General features: G+C 36.0%; 1 protein-coding gene across 1 annotated transcript in view; it reads left to right on the forward strand.

Annotated features, from left to right (window-relative positions):
* Positions 1-19564, forward strand: part of LOC115921590 — a 57644-nt gene extending 38080 nt beyond the window's left edge. Inside the window, exons 6-7 of the mRNA XM_030979187.1 lie at positions 13755-13805; positions 19511-19564. Of these exons, the coding sequence (XP_030835047.1) occupies positions 13755-13805; positions 19511-19564 (105 nt within the window). The remainder of the gene's footprint in view (positions 1-13754; positions 13806-19510) is intronic.
* The last annotated feature ends 2819 nt before the right edge of the window (positions 19565-22383 follow it).

The following is a 22383-nucleotide window of genomic DNA, read 5'->3' on the forward strand; positions in this document are numbered from 1 at the left end:
ATGGTAGACATGTTTGACGACTTCAAAATATGTCTTCAATTATGTGAGGAAAAGGGGTGGATTCTAATAATCTAGTTGATGACATCTGTGAATAAATCAATCAAGAGACGGCGGGATTAAATCTATTGACATGAAAAAACAGTAGGAATAATACCAGGACTCTGAAGGAGGAAGACTAAAGGCCATTCATGCCTCATTCGATGAATCATTTTGCTTTACCGATGCTCTGAGGATATAGGAGAAATAAGACAGAAACCACCAATCAGTCAGTTTGATTTAGCATCACCATCATTATGAATTAAAAGTAGAGATCCAGCTAAAAGGGTATACTAATAGAGATAATGACTGGTTAACATATTTAAGACAAAAACAGGATAGCTAGATAAAGACAAATGAGTCCCTTTTCTAGAAAATGAATTCACAATGCCTAGGTTTAAAGCTCGGTTTAACTGTGTTAGTCATGGAAGATGTGAACAAGTTAAAAAGACAAATTTATATCTAACGATGAACTAGCAAAGGAGGAGGGGAAGGGGATATACAAAAGAGGGGAAAGGAAATCAGGGGTGGAGATTAATAGACAATAGAAATTTAGGAGGAAGGAAGTATTGATGGTATCATTGTATAAGAAGGAACATAAAAATACAAAAATAGAAACTTTATGGGATGTTCAAGAAAATGAAAAGAAGTTACATGTGATCACCTTGTGATCAGTCACAAGACTTCTGGAGATGTTCCACAAACTACTTTCTAAAAGTTTTGCACAGTTTTATTAAGAATTGTATCATATTTGAACCTGCTTCATGTTTTTTTTTTGTTGCATTGATCTTGATTGCTTGATCTTCCTTTTACCAATGTTCAAAGGACTTCAGTTTTGTAGGTGGTTTTTCACCATCCAAATTCCAAATTGTATCTCATAGTTGTAAAAGACACACTTTTCTTTCTTTATTGTTGAAACAAAAAAAAAAGCTTCAAGAATGATAAATTTATATATCATGGAATGTGGATTGCATAATTTTCGATAAAGAATAGGGAAACAGTTACAAATTTGACTGACTGTAGTTAAACCTTGACAAATTCTAACATAATAATGAATTAGCATAGTGTGGACATTTAAACCTTGCCTATGATGCTGAAAGCTTGTAACAAAAAAGAAACAAAAAGAAACAAAATCAAAAGAAATTCTTTTCAAGGATTCCGAGGGAATACGAGCAGACTGAAGAGTCTGACTCAGCCCAGCGTCAGACAGAGAAATTCAAACAAAAGTTTGGTCAAGTATGTCATCAAATGTTCACCTAAATTGAAGAAAAGTCAGTGAGCAGAACTATTTTGGAGTCGACAACACTGAATCACACGGCGGTTGCTAGGGACGTAACATGATGAAAATTTGCAGTAAGAAATGTAAGGAGAGAGACAAGGTTAAATGCACCAATGATGATATACGATTTCAGAAGCAGACGTCAGGAGGGCTTATAATGCAATATTAGGCCAGCTGAGAGGGGTTTTCGTTGCACTTGATCCTCAAATTTCACTTAAGTTGAAAGTTTTTGCAGTATCTACTGTGCATGAAATAAAACATGATTAATTTGTTGCTGATTGTAAGATTTTCATTGGCATATTGTTCCCATTCACCGCTTTTGTGGATTGAAGCTTGAAGCATCAATTTGTTTGAAAATATTTCATTTGATTTTCATTTTAAGAATCTAATGTGAAATACAGATTGATCTGATTTAAGTGGTAAATACCAGAATATTTCTTTATTTAAAATATGGTAAGGTTGAAAGGTTCAGACTTTCATGTGAAACAGCAATACTTGATACATGTACTTCATATTTGCCAGAGGAAGACTTTTTATTGCTTGAATTCAAAAGAAATGAATAATATCTAGACATTGAAATGGTTATGATGTGTCTATCAGCCAACCTGCTTATGATTAAATTTACTGGCCCCTTGACACATTTCATTCTTCTGGGTTAGTAGTTGGATAGATAAGTGTAAATATCCAGGCCGGGCCTTGGCCTTATGATTAGAATAAAATCTAATGATACTGATAGTGTGAGACAAGTCACAAAACAAAGCAAAAAAAAAAAAAAAAAAAAATACACACTACTAGTACATTTAAGAATAATTTAGAATAAAAAGGAAGTCCAGCTCTTCAATTCCTTCACTCTTTCTGGTACTTGTCATTTTTTCTCAGGTGCTTTCTAAATCTTATATCTCATCACTCTGGTCTGGGTCATGACCAAAATAGGAGGAATCGTTTCATCATGTGGGGAAATTTTTCATTTCCACTTGGTATCATCTCCATTTTCTATCGTCTATTATCACATTAGATCATGTAGTCATGTAATGGTATGTAGGAATACCTGTTGACTAAACATCCTGAAATAAATATTACACTTCCTCTTAAAGGATGTAAGGTTCACAACAAACAATGAAACCCTGAGCAATAAGAAAAGAAAACATTAAAGATACCATAATTTTGTTTCTCTTGCAATCTTGTGGTCAACCAGATGACTCACCAGAAACATGGCATCGGAAATATTCTTAGCCTCTTTCTGAAAGATTCCAATGAGTCCTTTCCGTCTGATAACATTCTAGAATTCAGTCTGTCGTTGGGACGAAAGGTATCTCATCTCAGCGCTATGTCTGCGGCTCATGTTCCGTGTCTGAGTCAGGTGTCGATGATTGAATTGAAGGGAAAGTTCTAGTTTTCGTGCCAACATTTTATTTTAGAGTTTGACGTCTGGCATCTCTTTTGGTCATCAATGTTGTAAGATACATGGAGAGAGTATTGTCCCGAAGTATGAATCATAATGATAAGAATAGAATTTTCCAAAGAAAGTATTTAGAGTTCAAAAACAGTGAAGCAGGACAAACATCATTTCATATTTTTTGTTTTTTAATTCTGCACTTGAAACAATATTGTCCTCATTTTCAAATTTGTACACCTGTATTTTAGACATAAACTTATCGAACTGTGGTACGAAAAGACTTGTTCGGTATGCAAAGTGCAGTGATTTTTGTCAATCTAAAGTTCCTTTTTGACATACTTGAATTAAAATTAAGTTATCGATCATTAAGCCTGATCGAGATGGTACATGCATTTACCAGCTCCATATCCTAACCATGTGGTTCCACCTCTGTGTGATAAAATTGTGATTTTCAACAATTATGCAGTTTCCGTTCCGGATGCTTTTTTGTGTGAATCTTCTACCTTATCTTATCTACCTCATTCATGATGAAAACTAGGATGTTTCTTGGCCAAGTTGAGCTAAGGAGGGTATACTGGGAACAAGAGGCATCGCAAAGGGGAGGTGGTTGGAGGTGTGGGGGGGGGGGGGCATTGCGTGACACCCCCATTCACATGTTTGAAACAAAGCTCTTGCCAATTACTATATATTGAGTGTTATTTTGCTCCTTCTGTTCTTTGTAGGGAGAAAGAACTATGTGAACTTGAACATGAACTTCCCCACATTCTTGCGGTGGACTGTCTGATTTAATTTCAAATGTATTACATATTAGATAATGTTAGAGGGTGACTGCCAATTTAGATACCCACATCACGTTTTGTGGTTGGAGTCTGTCAGTCATGATCGATAGTTGAGAACGTGTGAAGAGTTACCAAGTGTGAATAGGGAGGTGACTACATTGTGAATAAAACATGTTTCCTAACCTCGTTGAGATAACTGCCCTTTCAAAACTGATGATAAACAGAGGCCTTTTTACAAATAAAGTTGAAAGGTTCATCACACAGTGACATGCTATTAACAATATAGATTGATTTTCCTAGAACATGTAGATTATGTAATTCATATTTTAACAAACTTTTATCTGTCATTTGTCTTTTGAAATTTATTTTACCTAAGGGTAGCTCAGATTTTATTCATGGTAGTCATTTCATATGATTCAGTGTTGTAATTCTGATCATTTTGTGACATGAAATTTCCACAGCAATGGACTGCTAACAACATTTGAAAAGATCTCTTGCAGATATATTCTTCACAATTAAACAATAACAACTCTTATTGGTTTAACTTCCAGGAGTGGATATTTCCAGTTTTTAAATTGATCATGCATATTCATAAGCATGAATAATTGTACTGGAATGGCAGTGGGCAAATAAAATTCTTTGGTATCAGTTTTTGTTTATCTGAAAATATTTTGAAATTTTGGGTTCACAATCCTGTTATGCTTTAAACATCATCAATTTGTTAAAGTAATTAGAATAGGCTTCAGTATTTGATCTTTATACACTGATTTTTCATCGTAAAAAGTTCCCATGAGCATGCTAAATTTTTTCTTTGTGGAGATTGGGTTGAAGTGAAAGGGGGTGGGGATTGCTATCTGATGAAACGGTACTTCCTGTGCTTCGGTCAGGCTTGTTGGGAGGAACGTGTCGATCCTTCAGACGTCAAATTGGCAAATGTAAACAAACATTCTTCCCGAGGCTCTCGTCCCCCTTCACCTAGTTCTGAAAGGGGTTATGGATGGATGGAGGGATATCTGATGAGAGAATGAGGATGTGGATGGAAGAAGGAAATATAGAGACAGAGCTGGAGAGAGTAAGATAGAGAAAAGAGTGAAAGGAAGATAGATAGGTAGATAGATAGATAGATAGATGGATATATAGATAGAGGGAGAGAGCGAGAGATAGATAGAGAGAGAGAGAGAGAGAGAGAGAGAGAGAGAGAAAGTTTCATAATGACCCTTCAACCGACAAACCTACTTCTAGAGGAGGTTATGAAGATGGATGGATGTATAAGGATGGTAGAATGAGAATGTGGAAAAAAGAAGGAAATAGAGACAGAGAGAGAGAGAGAGAGAGAGAAAGTGAGATAGAGAAAAGAGTGAAAGGGAGATAGATTGGTAGATAGATAGAAAGAGGGAGTGAGAGAGAGAAAGAGAGAAAGAGAGAGAGAGAAAGAGAGAGAGAGAGAGAGAGAGAGAGAGAGAGAGAGAGAGGAATGAACAAAAAGTTTCATGACCCTTCAACTGATAAACCTAGTTTTAGAGGAGGTTATATGGAGATGGATGAATGCTATGGATGGTAGAATGAGAATGTGGAAAGAAGAAGAAAATAGAGACAGAGAGAGATCTTAGAGAGAAATAGAGGGGAATTGAGACAGAGAGAGAGAGAGAGAGAAAACTCCTGAGAGAATTGGAAGAAACTTTTACAATATTTCATAGTAATATTTAAGTTAAAAGAAACACACACAGGAACTTTGGTCTCTGCCCCATCTGAAATTCATTTTTCTCTTGGAATGGAACTGCATATTTTGACTGCCATCTTTCAAAATCACGTCTAGCCATGACTTGGCTTTATCTAGCAATGCATATAAACATGTGAATTTTGATTGGAATTGGCAAACTCGAGGCTTAAATCATTACTAGAAAAAAACTTCAGGGTGTTTCTCACTTAACTTCTCCGCGATAATGAGGGGAAAATAGTTTTAGGAGTCTGGATGAAGTGATAAGTAATGTACTTACATTTCTCCCTCACATGACCCAGGGAAAAGCACTTTAAAGGATGTTTCCATAAGTTTACTGAGGAAATTTGAGAAAGATATGTTTATGATTGATGTAATTTGAAGCAAGTATTCTTAGAATTTTTGGTTTGAACAAGGAATGGGGAGGTAAATTGAAGATTTGGTAGGGACTAGAGAAATTAATAAAAAAATGTAGGAATGACTGATGCTTGTAAAAGGAACTTTTGACCAACTTTTTTAAAGTCTTAAAGTGGTAAATGAAAAAAAGATAAAAGTTATATTTAGGTATTCACAATTGCAGGTACATGTGTGTTTTTGATTAAAAGATACATTTAAAACTATTTTAGGATATCTGATAATTTTACAATAATTTGAAAAATATTAGCTGGCTTCATCTGCATTTTACAGTAGGCCATATGTTAATTACTTTTTATCACTCTTAAAGGTAAAGACCAGTATTGGAAACGCCCCAATTTTAAAAAATGAAATGGAAGCTCTTATTACCAATCATGTGAAAGAATATGTTTTGACTAATACATGATGATAAAAATTTTGCCTGGAAACCGCCTACTAATTGATATATTTGGTAAATTAGTTTATCTATTGGACTATAAACGCACGTGTTGCGCACATGTGCGTAGTCCCATATACATCTTTCTGTGTACAGTGCTTGTAACTTTACGAAGACTGGGCCAAACTTCTTATCATTTTGATGATTCCAGAACCTTGCGGTACACACCAATACTTATATGCTAGATGATCAACCTTTTCTGATCGATTCCACAACGTTTCTTTCACAATGCAATCGCATGACCATAACTGGTCTTTATCTTTAAGTTATTCAAAATATCATAATGTACACTGCTATATAATGGAAACTTGTCTATAGTGGTCACTTATATTCCTATATTAAGAATAAATATGTATTGCAAAACTTGTTTGTAAAGGCCTTTGTGTCTTATGACATCTCCTAGTATACGAGGAAATAAGTATTATTTAAAGGCAGACTTTACTACTTCAGCCAGAAGGGATTAGACCGCCCAGCGAGCCAGCGAGGTCACTGTGACAGGTGGCTATCTCATTAACTCAGCTCTCATTTAACATTAGAAAAAGAGGATCATGGGGGACCAACAGGCACCGATTGGGGAAGTTTTCTATATAGAGGGAGCAAGTAGCTACAAGTAGGACAGTGTGCCTTTAACTTGTCTAGAAATTAAGGCCACCTGTGTAAAATTACCACTTTTTGGTTTCTTTTTAGTGGTCTTTATAGACAGGTTCAGATTTTTGTCTTTAAACAGAAAAGCAAATATACAAGTGCATTCAAACTTTTCAGTGGTAGATTCCACATTACTTTGCTAATAAATGTACTTTACCACTATAATCAGTCAAAACCACACACTTTCAGCGTATTCTTAATGTATTATTTTTTGAATAACTATCAATTATCAATTATTTGGGTCACCAGCATAGAGTATTAGGGTGGATTTATAGATAAAAGAACATATGATTTTAACACCAGACTTGTAAATGTGCAAGTGCTTGCAAACTTTTTCTACAATAGACATTATGTTCATCACTGAACAATCTCTACCAATACTGATTGAAGCCACACACTTATGCTGTTTTCACACTGGCAATATTTTGCTTAACCCCGTACTATAGGTGGGGTTAAGGGGGGGGGGGGGGGTCTTAGCCCCATCTATAGTACGGGGTTAAGCCTATTCCACTTTCTGTTCAGACTGGTTTTTACCAAAGTGGGTTAAAGTTGGCTAACCCCACCTATAGTACGGGGTTAACTAACCCTGCAAAATAGCAGGGCTAACTCCGCAATTGTGGTGCTAACTCCTGCTAACCCCGCAATTGCGGTGCTAAGCAAATGAATGAGAACAGAAACGAAAAATAGTCCGGTACTACGCAATGGAGCGTATCGCAGCTTGCCAGATGCGAAGTATGTCCAATCATAACATACACAATATCCGGGGTTAACGAAATGTAGTGAGAACAGCAGGAATAGGCGCTAGTACGGGACTAAAAACAGCGTGTGTGAAAAGCCAAAAAAATAGTCCGGGGTTAAGCAAAGTACGGGGTTAAGCAAAACCAATGTGAAAAGAGTATATTAACAGCTTTTCATTTATACCCACTTTTTTCATAATCCATCAATTTGCAATCAGGTCACCTGAATAGGGGATAATAAAACCGAGGATTGGAAGTATTTAAGACACAGAGATTAGGAAAGAATTGAAGATAACGAGACAGTTCCTTAGAGTGTCACAATCTATATTTAGGATCAAAGTCAATTAATTTTCTCAATTGCAAGAATACCACTATTCCTGTCACTCATTTGATGTGTGACTAAGAATGTCTCCTTTCTGCTAGTAATTAGGTAGTTGCTATGTCAGTCACCTCATGCTAATTGGAGGACGAAATTAACTTTTCTTTTCAGATCTATATTCTACTCTTATTTGTGACTAGAAATGACAAACTTCATTTGACAACTTTAATATCGTATTTTGCTTACTTTAGTATACTTGATATGTGCCTGAAATTGGTAAAAAGTAATTTTGAAAACATCATTATTATAATAAAATTCTTATAAATGAAAGGTGTTTGATTATTTGACACGTAACTCCTTGGAAAATGTTTCAGGCAAAATTATTATTGTTAGTTTGTTAAAAGCAAGATTTACTGGTTATATATTTCTTTATTTTCTGAGTGTATCGTAACAGCGCTTGTGAGGTAAATCCCACAAATGCTATAATTTGATAGAACTATTTTACCCAAATTTTGATTTTATTTGTTTTCTTGATGTTCTAAATACTTATAAATTGCTATTTCATTAAAAAATAAATAGGACCTATATGACATCCCTGGTATTATGCTGTAGATATATCGATTCCGTAACGTGTTAATCAACTTTATGAACTAGAGGGAAGTAGGAAGCACAATAGCTCAGTGGTAGACTAGTGGTCTTGTAACCTGGAGGTCCCGGGTTCAAATCCAGTCAAAACCAAGTAATCCTCATTACCAAGTCCTTTGGAGAGGATTTAAAGCCATGGGTCCCGTTGTTGCTTACTTACAAGCATACACACCTTTCTTAAATAGCAGGTAAACAAACAAACAAACAAAACTAGACTGCTCCTGTACCAAGCTCTTATCAGAAAGTATAGAGAGACTACATTAGTCAACAGGTATCATAATTGCCTGTTCACTCAGGTGATTTGCTAAGTCCGCTGGATAATCTCCCTGTCTAGGAAAATGATCCAATAGCTCCATTTCCCCTGGAAATTGCAGAGCGATCACTCTGGATATCCCCATTTTGCTTGGATTCTAACCCCCCTTGACTTACTGTAGGAAATGATCTCATCAAACACTACCCAGAACTTTCAGCGCGGTGGCTGACGATGGCCGAGAAGCCCCCCCTTCCCGCTCCCTCTCCTTCTCTGTCTAGTCTAAGAAGTACAGACTCTTTGAAGCTGTATAATTATGTGCTACTCTTTCGTAGTCTTACAGCTCAGACCCTACTTACAGAGTACCATTGAGAAGTGAGTAATGTTACAGTATGTGTGGTATATTGGATAACATAGGAGGGGGGGGGGGGGGGGGAGAGAGAGAGAGAGAAAAGTGAAAGGGGGCAGATATTTATTGTATGATTCATGGATTGGGGAGGGCGATAAAGATGAGAGAGAAAGAGACAAGCAAAAGAAAGAAAGGAATAGAAGAGAGACTCTTGTGAGAAAGGAGAGATAGACATGAATGATCTCGCTATCAATTAATTTCATACATTGTTTGTTCTTTTAAATCTATGATATTGCATACTTGAGATTACTGATCTTGAGCCAAGGCTAAAGGATCACCTAGCTCTCAAGCCCATGGTTAATGTGATTTTAACCTAGTCCCTACAGCTTATTCCCCTTGCTATCGGCTCTCACCCTTCTTCAGGAAACCCTGTCTTACGTTAACGCTAGCCCTCTTCTGGCCTACACCCCTCTCTATCCCTCCTGCACCCTTCTGCTTGCGTATGGATATCCTCTCAGAGCACAGAGCAGACAAGAGAGCTCAATTCGTCAGCTTCTGTTGTTGTCATGACGATCTGCGTAGCTAGCGAGGGTCCCCATGAATTGGCGGTGATTCGCAGTGATCGAGAACAAGCGAGGAGGGGACGACCGGCTCTTTCAAGGGCTTCTTAATGACACATTATTTCTTTCACTCCACCGCTGCGCTTATGCATAGAACCTGGCCTTGCCGACTTCTTTAAGATCTGCTCATACCAGAACTTGTTACCCTAGGAATAAAGAAAGTTTCCAGTTTGGGTTTCAAACACAGCAGACACTTTTTCAGTCTTCTCGTGGTCTCTCTCACTTCTAATCTTTAAACTAAAAAGCCTGTCTTGTTTTTTGCTTCATTACTGAATTTCCTCGGTGAACTAATGGCATTAGTGTGGATTTCTTATTAAACTCTTGTTCCCGTCTCGCCATAGGTTGTTAGCCAACTATTGAATTAATCATTTCAGCATTGTGGATATACTGCAAGTGAATTTTTTGGCAGATTCTCAGATACTTTAGGGCTTTTCTCAAAGTTTACACAAGGAAACACAAGAAAGACTTTGCTGCAGAGTTTAACTTTCTCTATTATTGGATGACAGCTAAGGTCTCATTTATTCAAGAAATCTGTGCACCAGGAGCTAAGGAACATCAGCATCAGTTCTGGAATTTAAGCCTTAGAATATATTCCTGGAGTTGAACTTTTGCGGGGATCCTTTAAAGGAATTATATTGTAGCAAGGAGAAGAGGTCTTCAGCTGTGAACTTTGTCGTCATACTATTCAGAAGGACTCTCACATCTCTCCATCTTGTGCTACTTCTATATTTTCCTCCATCTTATTATCTTGCCTATTATCAAACCTTTTATGGAGATAATTTTGACAGCTAGGAGGCTATCAATGTGCCACCATTATCCAAGTCAACTATTCTCTACTAGTTTGAAAACACCTTCTATTTATTAAATGGTCTAACAATCTGGTGATCTGGATATCCACTTGTAACTTCATAGGATACATAACACCATCCGATTGTGCTGTCCAAGCTTATAACTTGGATAATTATTTCATAACCTTCCTTATTTCTGGTATTTTACAGCAGACGTCAGAGGGATTATTGTTTGCTACTCGTGAAACTTTACAAGCATGTTACCATCATTTATGTTCAAGAAAAGATACTCATAGTGCAATATCTCTAACATAGCAACAATATATAATTGAAGCTACAACTTTGCATCAATTGAACTGTTATAGAGCTGGATTGCATTCTCTATCTCGGTGTATTTCTTCATAGACGAAATAGAAACAAAGAAAAATGGCGTCACATGCATTATTCATGTTTGTTGGTCGCATAAAACCAAAGCGATCCAAATCACAACACGCAAAGCAGGCCCCTCTTCGTAAGAAACCACTCCAGGTAGGTAGCCACTTTTCTGTAAGAGAACATTCTTATCATGTTAACACTCTCCACTCAGGTGTAGGAAATGGGTAGATGGTATGACTTATTTCCTTCGAAGCTTTGAGTGTCGCAGGGCAGCTGTACTATAGCCAGGGTGATAGTTCTGCTTTGTAGGTGCCGTGAGCATCGCCTAGGATGGATACATACCCGAATGTAGCTAATATTATATGGTGGAAACAACAAAGTTTTTTTCAAGGAAGACAAGAAATACATTCTCAAAAAGCAAGTGGTCTGTATCTACAGGTTATATAACTCTTTTAAAGGCATTAGACAAGTAATCTCTCTTGTGGCTCACCACTTAAATTTTTTTCACTTTAGTAGCAAAACATGTATCAAAGAAAAGTGGTCTTTGTACACATTAGATCTCTTCAGCAGGTTTCACTATTTTTCACTGTGTTCATGTGTGGTATCAAAATCATTACATGGACTTGTATTGTGGTTTTGTGGTTTTGTGGTGTTGTGGTTTAGTGGTTGGTAGTCTTGACTTGTAATCAGAAGGTCCTGGGTTCAAATCTAGGGCTGGTGCTACTCAACCAGAAGGCAGTTCATCTACAGTTACATCTCTCCACCAGGTGTAATAAATAGGTAGCTGATGAGGATTGAATGTTTGGAGCAATTCTCATTGGCTACCAAATAAAATCAAGGATAATGGTTTTCAAAATTATTTTAGTAATTTAATAGACATTGTTCAATATATACACACCACATAAACTGGATATTATTCAAAATGTTATTTGACTGTTGTTTTTCTCAACAATTAGCTGACCTGATGAAACCTGGAAATACAAAAACAAAACAATTATGAATCATATGGGCACTGGTCCAATTCCGCTATGCCATGGCATAGTGGGGGCCAGCCAAAACTAATTGAAAAGAAGAAGAAAACCAATAGGGAGGATAATTATGTCAAAAAGTACAAGTGTGCACCAGCAGAGTTCGTGTCACAGGGCTTTGTTGTAATTGTCAGTTTTAAGAATAAGGTTGTCCTCTCATTTGGCAATTTAAAACAATGTGCGAGAACATGGGGGTGTAACGTGACTTGAAATGTAATCAAAAATTTTCAAAAAGAAGTAGATATGTCAGTGTACTATATTTTTGATAGTAAAATTAGCTCACAATTGAAAATTGTCTGGTTCCTTATTTCATTTTTAATTTTCAAGTCAAAGAAAGATTTGTAAACTTAAGGTTGTTATTTAATGGTATACACTAGGCAGATATCTAAAGGGTTTGCATTTACAAAATTTACCTTGAGTTGACATTTTATGGCGTATTAGAAAAAGCTTTGAAAAATGATTAAATGATGGAAGTACACAAATAGTGTTTTGATTATTTGTTTTAATTTGTTTTATTAACTCTCCTATGTATTGGAAAAATCCCTTGATCAATTGTGGAATGATTATTTAAAAAATTTTATGTCATCACCATTCATTAAAAACAAGTTAATTTCCCATGAACCTAACCTAGTTCTTTCCTGCAGGCAAGATTAGATCTCTCTACAAACTCGTGAAGAACTTAAAATAGTTTGAAGGTTCTCACAGTTCTTGAAATAACTGCTCCAATGTGAACTGGGTCACATGATTCCTGGTGTCCAGAATGTACATATTGCTCATTAAAATGTGTGAATGTTTTCTTCAAGTTCATACAGCATTATAGAGATAGAACAAACTCAAAGTCCTTTAAGTCTAGCTTATTTTCCAGATTTAGGCCCGCTTTTTCTTTGTTAATTTCCATTTATTGTTCCTCAAAATGTTTAAGGACCATTTTTGTTTCTAAAGGAAAAAATAATTCTTTTCAAATTTGTCTCTATCTCTAAATTTGATATTCATTGAAATTTTGACTATTTTAAAGCTCTGTAACTTTAGTTGGCAATATTAAAAGATAATTACATGTTTATAATGAGAATACCAAATATGGTTTCATCATTTGATAGCCAAAAGGGCATTGAATTCTTTGATTTAACACAGAGTTAATGCCCTTCTGGCTGTTAGTGCACACAATATTATACCAGGATTAAAGTATCATGTTGGTCTAGAGATCCACACAATGAAATTTGAAGCTTTGAATATGCAATGACTTTGAGGAATTTGCAATTTCATTTTTCTTTCTAGATCTTTGCTCTTGACTAACACTGTGCTTCTTGAATAACCAATTTCTGTCTCTATCTGAAATATTAGGAGACAATTACAGTAACGTACAAGATAACTATGGTCGCAAGTAATATATCACTTTTGTTTGAGAGGGATCTCGATGGTCATTCCAAAATTGTTTATTGCTCTGTATGTTTGGGGCTCCTTGCTGGAATTATACATTTAAATTCAAATGTCAGCTCAAAATTCTTTTGTAGATAGATAATACAAGTGCAAGTACCAGAGGGCACCCTAAAGTTAGATAAAAAGAGACGTCTGAAAAGAAATTATTTTTGAATAGAAAACATTGTCAACTCCTTCCTTTACTGAACCACTTTTCTGTATTATGAATTGAAAAAAAAATGGTAATTCTACAATTCTTCTTGTCTAATGTATTGACAAATGAGAGCATTAATTTGTGTCAATTCAATGGCTTGCCATTTCAGAAACATGTCTTTCTAATTCATTTCAGATAAATGTCTCTTTGATGATATTAACTGTTACATAGTGCAAAGAATATTCCAGCAACATATATAGCATCCACCAATACATGTTGTTATTATAGTCTAAGAAATAGCTAGTGATGTGTGAAATATTGGAATTAATAATAAAACAAATTTAATCCTTTTGTTTTTTCTTTCATTACAGTCACAGAGGAGCCTACCCCATCTGGGTATCAAGCAGACGAACAAAAACAGAGTAAGTCAGCCAATAGCATTTATGCTTTCACAAAATGTGGTGTGGTGGAGGAAATTTATTTATTCAGAATTGTACATTTGTCTGTCGGTCTGTTTGTTTGTTTGTGCATCTGTATATGTCTGTGTGTTTGTCAATTCATCTGTTTGTATTTATCTGTATCTTTATAATTGATTGATTGATTGATTAATTGATTAATTGATTGATTGATTGATTAGTTGATTGATAATGTGACCCACCAGTAAGTTACCATTATAATAAGAGTGCAAATGACAAAAGGGTGGGGTGTTAATTTCGATTTCTATTTCAATTTTCAATTTATTTATGTTTCCAACAAAATATTACAAATCAATTATAAACAGTTACCGGTACAAACAATTTAGGAATACATATTGAAAATAGTGATTGGAGGTGATTTCCTCGTATTGATGTTATTAATTGCTCTTATATATATCACAATGATTAAGTAGGTTCGCTTTTTAAAACTAAAAATGTTACACACGTCACTGAAAAGTTTTGGAGCTCTGGTTTAAGAAAAGTATATAACATAATTCACAAAACAAATTTCTGGTGACTTATTGCGGTTTTGAGCTGAAGGGTCGCATATTTCATGACTGTATGATTTATCAATTGATTGGTGAATTGATTGACTATGTATCTATTCATTTGCCCACCTGTTAATGTATTGGTGTGCCTTGACTTGTTTGTTTGTTTTGTGTCTGATATGGATAGCTTGAATGAATAATTGATTATGTATGAGTGTGCTCATCAGTGGTTGTGCATGGTCATTTAGACTAACCCATCAAGGTAATTATGACTAATATCTAGGACAGGACCAAAACAGAAGGACTACCGAAAGTAGATCATCTTAAACAAGGTAAGACTGATGGTTTGAGTACTGCACAAGTTCAGCCCCTGAAGTACATCTTTCTTGCATTAACTGTTGAGAGACAAAAAGTTACTTCTTCTTTTGTATAACATTTTGCTGCTAAAGTGGCAATTAAAGGTTGGAGAGCAGCCAGCCACAAGGGCATCAATCTACTGAGTTAATTCCTGGGTTTTCTGGCTCACGTACAGAAAGTGATTTTTCCATGAAAGCGTTTTTGAGAGCATGGAGGTAAGTTGATGTCAAGAACAAGCAGGAGTAATTGAAAGCCAGAATGTGGTGAGATATGGTTGCTCAATGATGCTGCCACGACCTATTATTGCCACCTCCATCACCACAACATGTTACTACAGACACCGCAACCACTACTGCTTCTTCTACCATCATGACCACACGGTCTGTCCACTGATGCCTTCGGTCGAGAACAATATATGATCCAGGCACCTTGCTCCTTTAAACAGGTGGATAGCTGAGCTGGATACATTGCTAATGTTGAACAAAATAGAGCAAGATGTGGAACGGGAGATAAGGAACAGATTGAATGAGAGAGAGAGAGAGAGAGAGAGAGAGAGAGAGAGAGAGAGTGAGAGTGAGAGTGAGAGTGAGAGAGTGAGAGTGAGAGTGAGGGGAGGGGGGGGGGGGAGAAAGAGAGAGAGAGAGAGAGGTGGGGAACATAGAAATGTGAATATATACATGCAAACATAACTAAACAATATTTTATAACTCAAAGCAGACAGAACACACAGAATTATGTAAAGAAAGGATCAGGATGAGGAGTGAGATATATTTTAACGCCTAATACAGAGTCGACACCATTGGGATGAAAATCCCCTCATGTTTTCTCCACTAAACATGGACCTAGCCTCCGAAACCATAGATTCTGCTGGCTTTGGAGTACATTCATCTTCGCAAGCACTACGGAAAGATGGGTAGCCAGATGGACATTATTCTGAGCCTCTATTTCCTCCTTTCCTGTCAATAAACCTTAATGGTCGTGTCAGGACAAAAGTTATATCCCGAGGACAAAGGTGCTACCAGTTACTCATTCCTCTGGAAGGCATTTTTAAGTATCTCGGCGATTTCCTTGATTGATCCAAGTGTCCCGATAGGAAAGCATGGATATAACAAAGTCAATTATTTGATTAGTTTCAAGGCTTTCTTTTGCATTATACTACAGTTTTATGAATGTATTCCTCTTCTATTTGGCTTATTGGCGATTATTCAGTTGTGACTATTTTTTGTGATTTATGGGTGATTTATGTTGTCCTTGAAAAGATGAGAGAAGATAATTAAAATGTATATTATATTAAAGGAGATCAATGGATGTCACTGGAAAGAAGTTTTAAACTGATCGATTTTTAAAAAACATATAGATATTAGATAAAGTCTATTTGGTCTATATTCTAAAATTTGAAACCCGATGCTGGGTTTGAGGTTCCCCTAAAATCAAGTTTCACACCTGAGGTTAAAATGTTGTCTGAAAGTGTGTTGTTGTTGTTTTTTTTGGTTTTTTTTTTTTTGGGGGGGGGGGGGAGGGGCATGATTTTCCATAAGGTACCTGAATGAGTAGTATATGGGCATGTGGGCTTATTATGATAATGGATATATAGGATATAAAAATTAATTAATTATTTTAAAGAATTCTTTTCTTCTGATCCTCTGTTTCAGGGTAATGCTACAGAAATTTTTACAGAAACAATATTGTGAGTTCAATTTTAGCTTGAGACTCTTTGTTTGTCTCAAAACATTTAGAGTAGTTTAGGTAATCTAAAAAATAGCCTATGAGTCTAGAAATACAATTTCAAGAATTAGGGCAAGAATGATTACCAAGCTTGTGCCTCTCTCTCAGTGCTTCTAAGTAGGAAATGGTCTGCCCCTTCCCATGTTGTGCCCCCTGTTAATTCTGTGTATTTACATGAAAGACATCTTTTATCCTACATGTACATGTTTAATAAGAGAATTGAATTGAATAAAACACATCACTGATTTACTGATTAGGAGTCTAGATATTGATAGAAGACATCTTGATAAGTCTGTAAAGAAAAGAATTAGATTAATCCTTTGCCTACTGGAACAGGGTGCTCCCTGTTTTAAGCCTTTTGAAATGAGAGAATTCAGTAGTTAACAGGTTAAGAATATTATTTTAAAGTTTGTACCCCTCACTAATAAAAGAAAACTTGATCAAGATCTGACTTCCGGTGCCCTACATTAAATTTGCTTGGTGACACAAGGAGAATCTATATTTCGTGTTAGAAAATTTAATGAAATAAAACACACTTAGTAGTCCAGGGGGTCCTGTCTTATAAAGAGTTGCGATTAATTCAAATCAATTGCAAGTTTGCATGCAGTCTCCCATCTCTTATTTACATAGTTGTGATTGATATCAGTCACAAATAAGTTGTGATTAATGTCAACTTTTTATAAGAAGAGGCCTAGATATTGACAGAAGACATTACCCGGTAGACCTTAATTTGAAAGAAATCATGTAAGAATAATGGTTGAACCCTCTGGTACCCCATGCTGTCTCTGCTTGTTGATATGGAAATCATATTTGTTGTTCAGTCTCAATGAGACCTGAATAACAAGGAAATGAGTTGTCCGAGATCAAAGCAATTCAATCTAGGTATAGTTATGTTTTTGGCACATTTTCTGGATTTTATCAAGGTGCAAGTCTAGAGTACCTTTGAATAACTAGGATACTGGCTCATATTATGAAACATTTGTTCAGTTATGTACAGCTTATACTTTACTGATGGTTTTGTTGATATCACTTTATAATTTGAGTACCCGGTAGGTTTATTAAAAGTTGTTGGGTTGTATATTTCTTTACAATATTACGTACATTTTCAATGAAAAAAAATATCCCCTCTTATAGGTACAAATACATGTAAGCTCCATAATTTAACCTGTTGACTACTAAATTGTTTAATTCCCATAGGCTTAATACAGAAGCCTGAGGGTTCCAGTAGTCAATGGGCTAACTTATCAATTAGCTATGTAAACCAATCACTCTCCATCAAAGAAGGGGGTACAACTAGATACACCCATCTTGTTTTTATACAAACTTGTGGCATTAAAGGCTTAAGACTACAATAACAGTCTATGATATTTATGCTTAAGTATTAACTTACTGGAGACAGTTCTCTAAATGTTTTGACTCAGTTTTCTCAAATTGCACATTTCTTTTGTTTCCCACTCATGTCAGACTGTCCTGAAGCTGTCTTAGGTCAAACAGTTGCACTATTCTGCAGTGCTTTGTTAAAAGACTCATGAGGCCTGTGTGCTTTTTATAGATATCTCTCAAAACAATGTTACTTTCAATTCCGACCCTAAACAAAGGAAAGATATTCAAGAAATACACAGTGAAATATCAAACAATGCCTGTGTTCCCCTCGATCAGCTGTCCCCCCACAGACCTGTTGTAAGAATCAGTTACATTTCCTGTTGATATTTTCAAGATGTCTTCTGAAGTCTGTGTCCTGTTTCTTTGTCCATAATGCCTTTAAAGCCCCGCTGTACTACTTGTAGCTACTTGCTCCCTCTATATATAAAACAATGCCTAAATGGTGCCCATTGGTCCCCCATGATCCTCTTTTTCTTATGTTTATTTAGAGCTGAGTTGATGAGATTATAAACCCCTGTCACTGACCATGCTGGGTGGTCTAATCTCTTCTGGCCAAACTAGTACAGACAGGCTTTAATAGACAGCTAGGGCTCTGCTTTTGTTGTTTGGTCTGGACTGCAATTTTGTTTTGCCTATATCCATTGAGCCCTATGTGGAAATTCTGAAATTTTTGGGGTCCGGACCTAGACGTTGGGTGCCCATGTGTCCCGGAGGCCTGCTAGTGTCAAGCACTTTCTTGGATGATATGTATTCCATTGTGATGTCAACAAGAAAAATAAGTATGAACAAAGCGTTGTCAAGGCGTTTGTGATAATCATTGATAATGAATTGATAAGAATCCTAAATACCAGGAAGCTATTATGTTTTTTTTAAAGGTAAATGGTCATGGTGATGGTTATGATGATTATGATATTGCTTCTTTTATTAATCTGTCAAGATATATTTTCCAAGTTTGGAGGTCGATTGCGACACTTTTCAACACATCATTTCCTGCCACCCTATAGTACACTCTTGAAAATGTCCTTCCACTCCATGTGTTAATGTTCCCCGCCCAGTTAGTTCTTGGTTTCTCTCTTGGACTGGTACCTTCTACCTTTCCTTCAACTAATAAATATATAAAATACCAGGGGCTTCTTTTGTGCACCTGATAAAATATACATGTACATGTAGGTCCAAATCTTGAGGTACTGCTATTTGGACATCAAAACTTTCAAAGGTGTTTTCTTGTATAATTCTCTTGACTTTCAAACAATTGATGATGCAATTAATATTTTTGTTTATCGCTGTACTTTAGTCTCTGACTCACATGACGGAAGTTGACATAAGGTAGCACATTTCCCAACAAGCTGGGTATTAAACCTCTGTCAGTTAATATTGGAGAAATACCCCCAGGAAACTTTGGCTTCTCTCCAAATTATATACCTGCACAACTTGTGCCTCTCTTCCCTGTGTGTTTCAGAAATTGAAGATGAAAGATAATCCGTGAGGAGTTAATTGTTGTCTCTCTTCGTGAAAGGGGAGGTTGATAATGAAAAAGAATGGAAGTATATATCACGCTCAGCTTATACATGTGAAAGTGACTTTCAAAAAAAAAAATAACAATTTTTTTTTTACTCAAAGAGCCTCCTACATTTTGTATGTCTCTTTCTCTCTCTTTCTCTTTTTTTATCTACTTTTTCTACTATTCTCTGGCCCTAGTGTTTCCACACATGCACCCCTTGCCTGGGCTTCAGTGGGCTTCTTGTGAAGTGAGGATCTCAAAGACAAAGGGTGATAAGAAACGCCCCTTAATTCAAAGGAGGGCTCTGTAAGGTGAATGGCCAGTTCTGAACAAAAACTTTGGAATAATTCCAGAGAAAACAAAAGAAGAGGTGAGACAGGGTGAAGATTTGGTGAAACTTGATCAAATCATTGCTTCAGACAGCTCCTTAAGGGGAAAATTCGATATTTTCTACTCAGAGCCAAAAGGACATTAACTCTTACATATCTTAAACCAATGAACGAATGCCCTTTTAGCTCTCAGAATATGAAAGTCTTTTGAAGTCTTGGAGGAATGTATGACTCTTCATGTTCCTAATCCAGGGGGAGGTTCATTTAAACTTCATTTTTGAAATGATACTAGGCGTCTCTTCAGCTACGATCAAGGGGTCTTTCTGAGGACATCTTTGTGGCCTGGCAATGTAAGCTTGAGTCACTAGAAGGATCAACTAAATCAGCCCGTCTTAGTCACACGGCCATGATTGCCAGCAAAGTCGAAGACCTCTCTAGCTGGGCGGCCACGTGCCGTTGGCTTTCCACTTGATATAAGATGATGCATGTGGTATATGAGTAATCTATAATTTTTGCAAGAACATACCCCTTTTTTGGTTTTAAATAAGGGGGAACTTTCCTTGGCGTGTTTCCTTACTCATATATCCAGGCACCCACCTTGTTAATAATGAGTCAAGAAAATCGATTAGAGTTTGATGAAGTGGGAGGGTTGTAGGAAAATCATAAGATTTCCAAGGTTACTTATTATTATTATTTTTTGTTATTTTTAATGTTCTTGGAACTGTTTTGAAACCACGCAATTCAAGGAAATGCACAAATTTTGTGGGCAACTCTGGAAACAATTAAAATTACGAAGAGGAAGAGAAGGGATTCTTTGGGGTATTAAGTCATCAAGGGAAACTAAATTGCCTGAGGGCTGGATGAATCAGTTTAACTTTTTTTAAAGTTGGCCTATGAGTACTTTATTCTTCCTATAAGAAAAGTATCCTAAAATGAAATAAGAGGGATATATGGTAGCCTGCAGATTGCAGCAAAAACAAAATAACATTTTCAAGGTTCAAAAGAGTGTACTTGGCAATACTAACACATTATTTTCTGCAGCAGAAATCGAGACTGCATGTATATTATATTATATTTGTTCGGCAAACTTTTCCAATTTATTGGTGGCCTGCAAGAAGGCTAATACTGCTATTTACAAGCCTTTGCGGTCTTCTTGCGGCCAACTAATGATTTGATATTAATATTGGTAATCAACCCACGTCTATCTAAAAATTAAAAAGAGCAATAACTAAATTCAATTTGTACTTTCGGATGTGAACGTATGTTCATGTAATTTTTAACATACATATAATTATGCTTGACACAGTCTATACTCCACACTGTTTTCAATCAAGCCTTATAATGTTCAAAAGTAATTACTTTCAACTAGCTCATTAAAATTCACATTGAGCGAATTGCAAGTTGTAGAAAAATTAGTAGCAATTTCCTGGCTTGCATTGAGGATAAGATTTGGAAGTATTTATAGCTTGTCAAAGATCGATGAGGAAGTCAAGCGCGTAATCCAGCCTCGCATGCTTTACTCTCGCAAGTCTTGCATTACTATCGCTCTTGAAAGAGTCTGCTCAGCCCGTTATATGTTCTCCAATTAGCGGTCCCCGTCACCTGGCAACTTGTTGACAAGCGAGGGAGCTTTAATCCCTAGTTGACGATGATGCGTTGGCAGTGTGGTGGGATTATGTAGTATCGGTCTGGATTAGAAATAAGAAGATAATGGAATTGTTTAGATACACACAATTTTTGTAAATAGTTTTTTGGAGGTTGTATGGATGATATATTTGGAGGACATTTTATTTGTAGGATCTAATTTGTAGGCTATTCTTGATTCTTTAGTGACCTTAGCATAAATATGTGATATCATGTGAATATGATTTACAAAGAATGCTAGATTAACCCATTTTCGTTACTATGTTTCATCTGTTCTTTTGTTAGTCTTAGTGCTCAATTGGATAATATCTAAATGTGTGATGATGTAAAGGGTACTTAAAGTGAGCATTTCACAAACTGTCTCTTTACCAAATGCTTTAATGAAATTTCTCTTTTGAAGATATTGCAATGAGCTTGAAAATCAGAAAAGTTCACAGAATCATGCACAAAAGCACCAAAATAAAAATAAATTTAACCAGAGTTGGTGAATATCAAAATAAAGCTAATTGATATATTGTTCACATAATATGACTTACATCTAGCAAAAAATATTGTATGTGATGGGCAGAGAGTGAAAGAAAGAGGAGAGAAAGTTTATTGATTAGAAAGAAATTAGTGACATTAAAATGAAGAGAGAAGAATATTTTCTCCATTAGCATTGCCATATTTCAGCAATGTAAGAGCAGAATTACTCAAGAACTATAAGTTACAACTTATAACACAATTATGAAATTTGAACTAGCAAGATATCTGTCCTTTGAGCAGATATTATCTCACAAAATACTACTCATGATATTCTAGGTTAATATAGAACTTAATACATCTATATGTCACTATAACTTTACATAACTGTACATGAAATGATAATAACTGCATGAAATGGCAGTCATATTGTAAAACAATCTTTGAAGCAATTGTATACTTATTCTATCGTTCTTCTCATCTAATTATCAGTTCAAGTTACATTTGTTTTAGATTTTGGCAACGCTAATTGCTACTGTCGGCTTATGATATCTTACGGATTACAAAATCAGACGCTATTTCCTGGTTTGAAATCAAACTTGCCCATACTTAGTCCTTCTTCAGCTACCAGTATT

This window comes from Strongylocentrotus purpuratus, unplaced genomic scaffold (genome assembly GCF_000002235.5).
Source record: "Strongylocentrotus purpuratus isolate Spur 01 unplaced genomic scaffold, Spur_5.0 spur5_scaffold_10, whole genome shotgun sequence".
In the NCBI taxonomy this organism is placed as follows: Eukaryota; Metazoa; Echinodermata; class Echinoidea; order Camarodonta; family Strongylocentrotidae; genus Strongylocentrotus; species Strongylocentrotus purpuratus.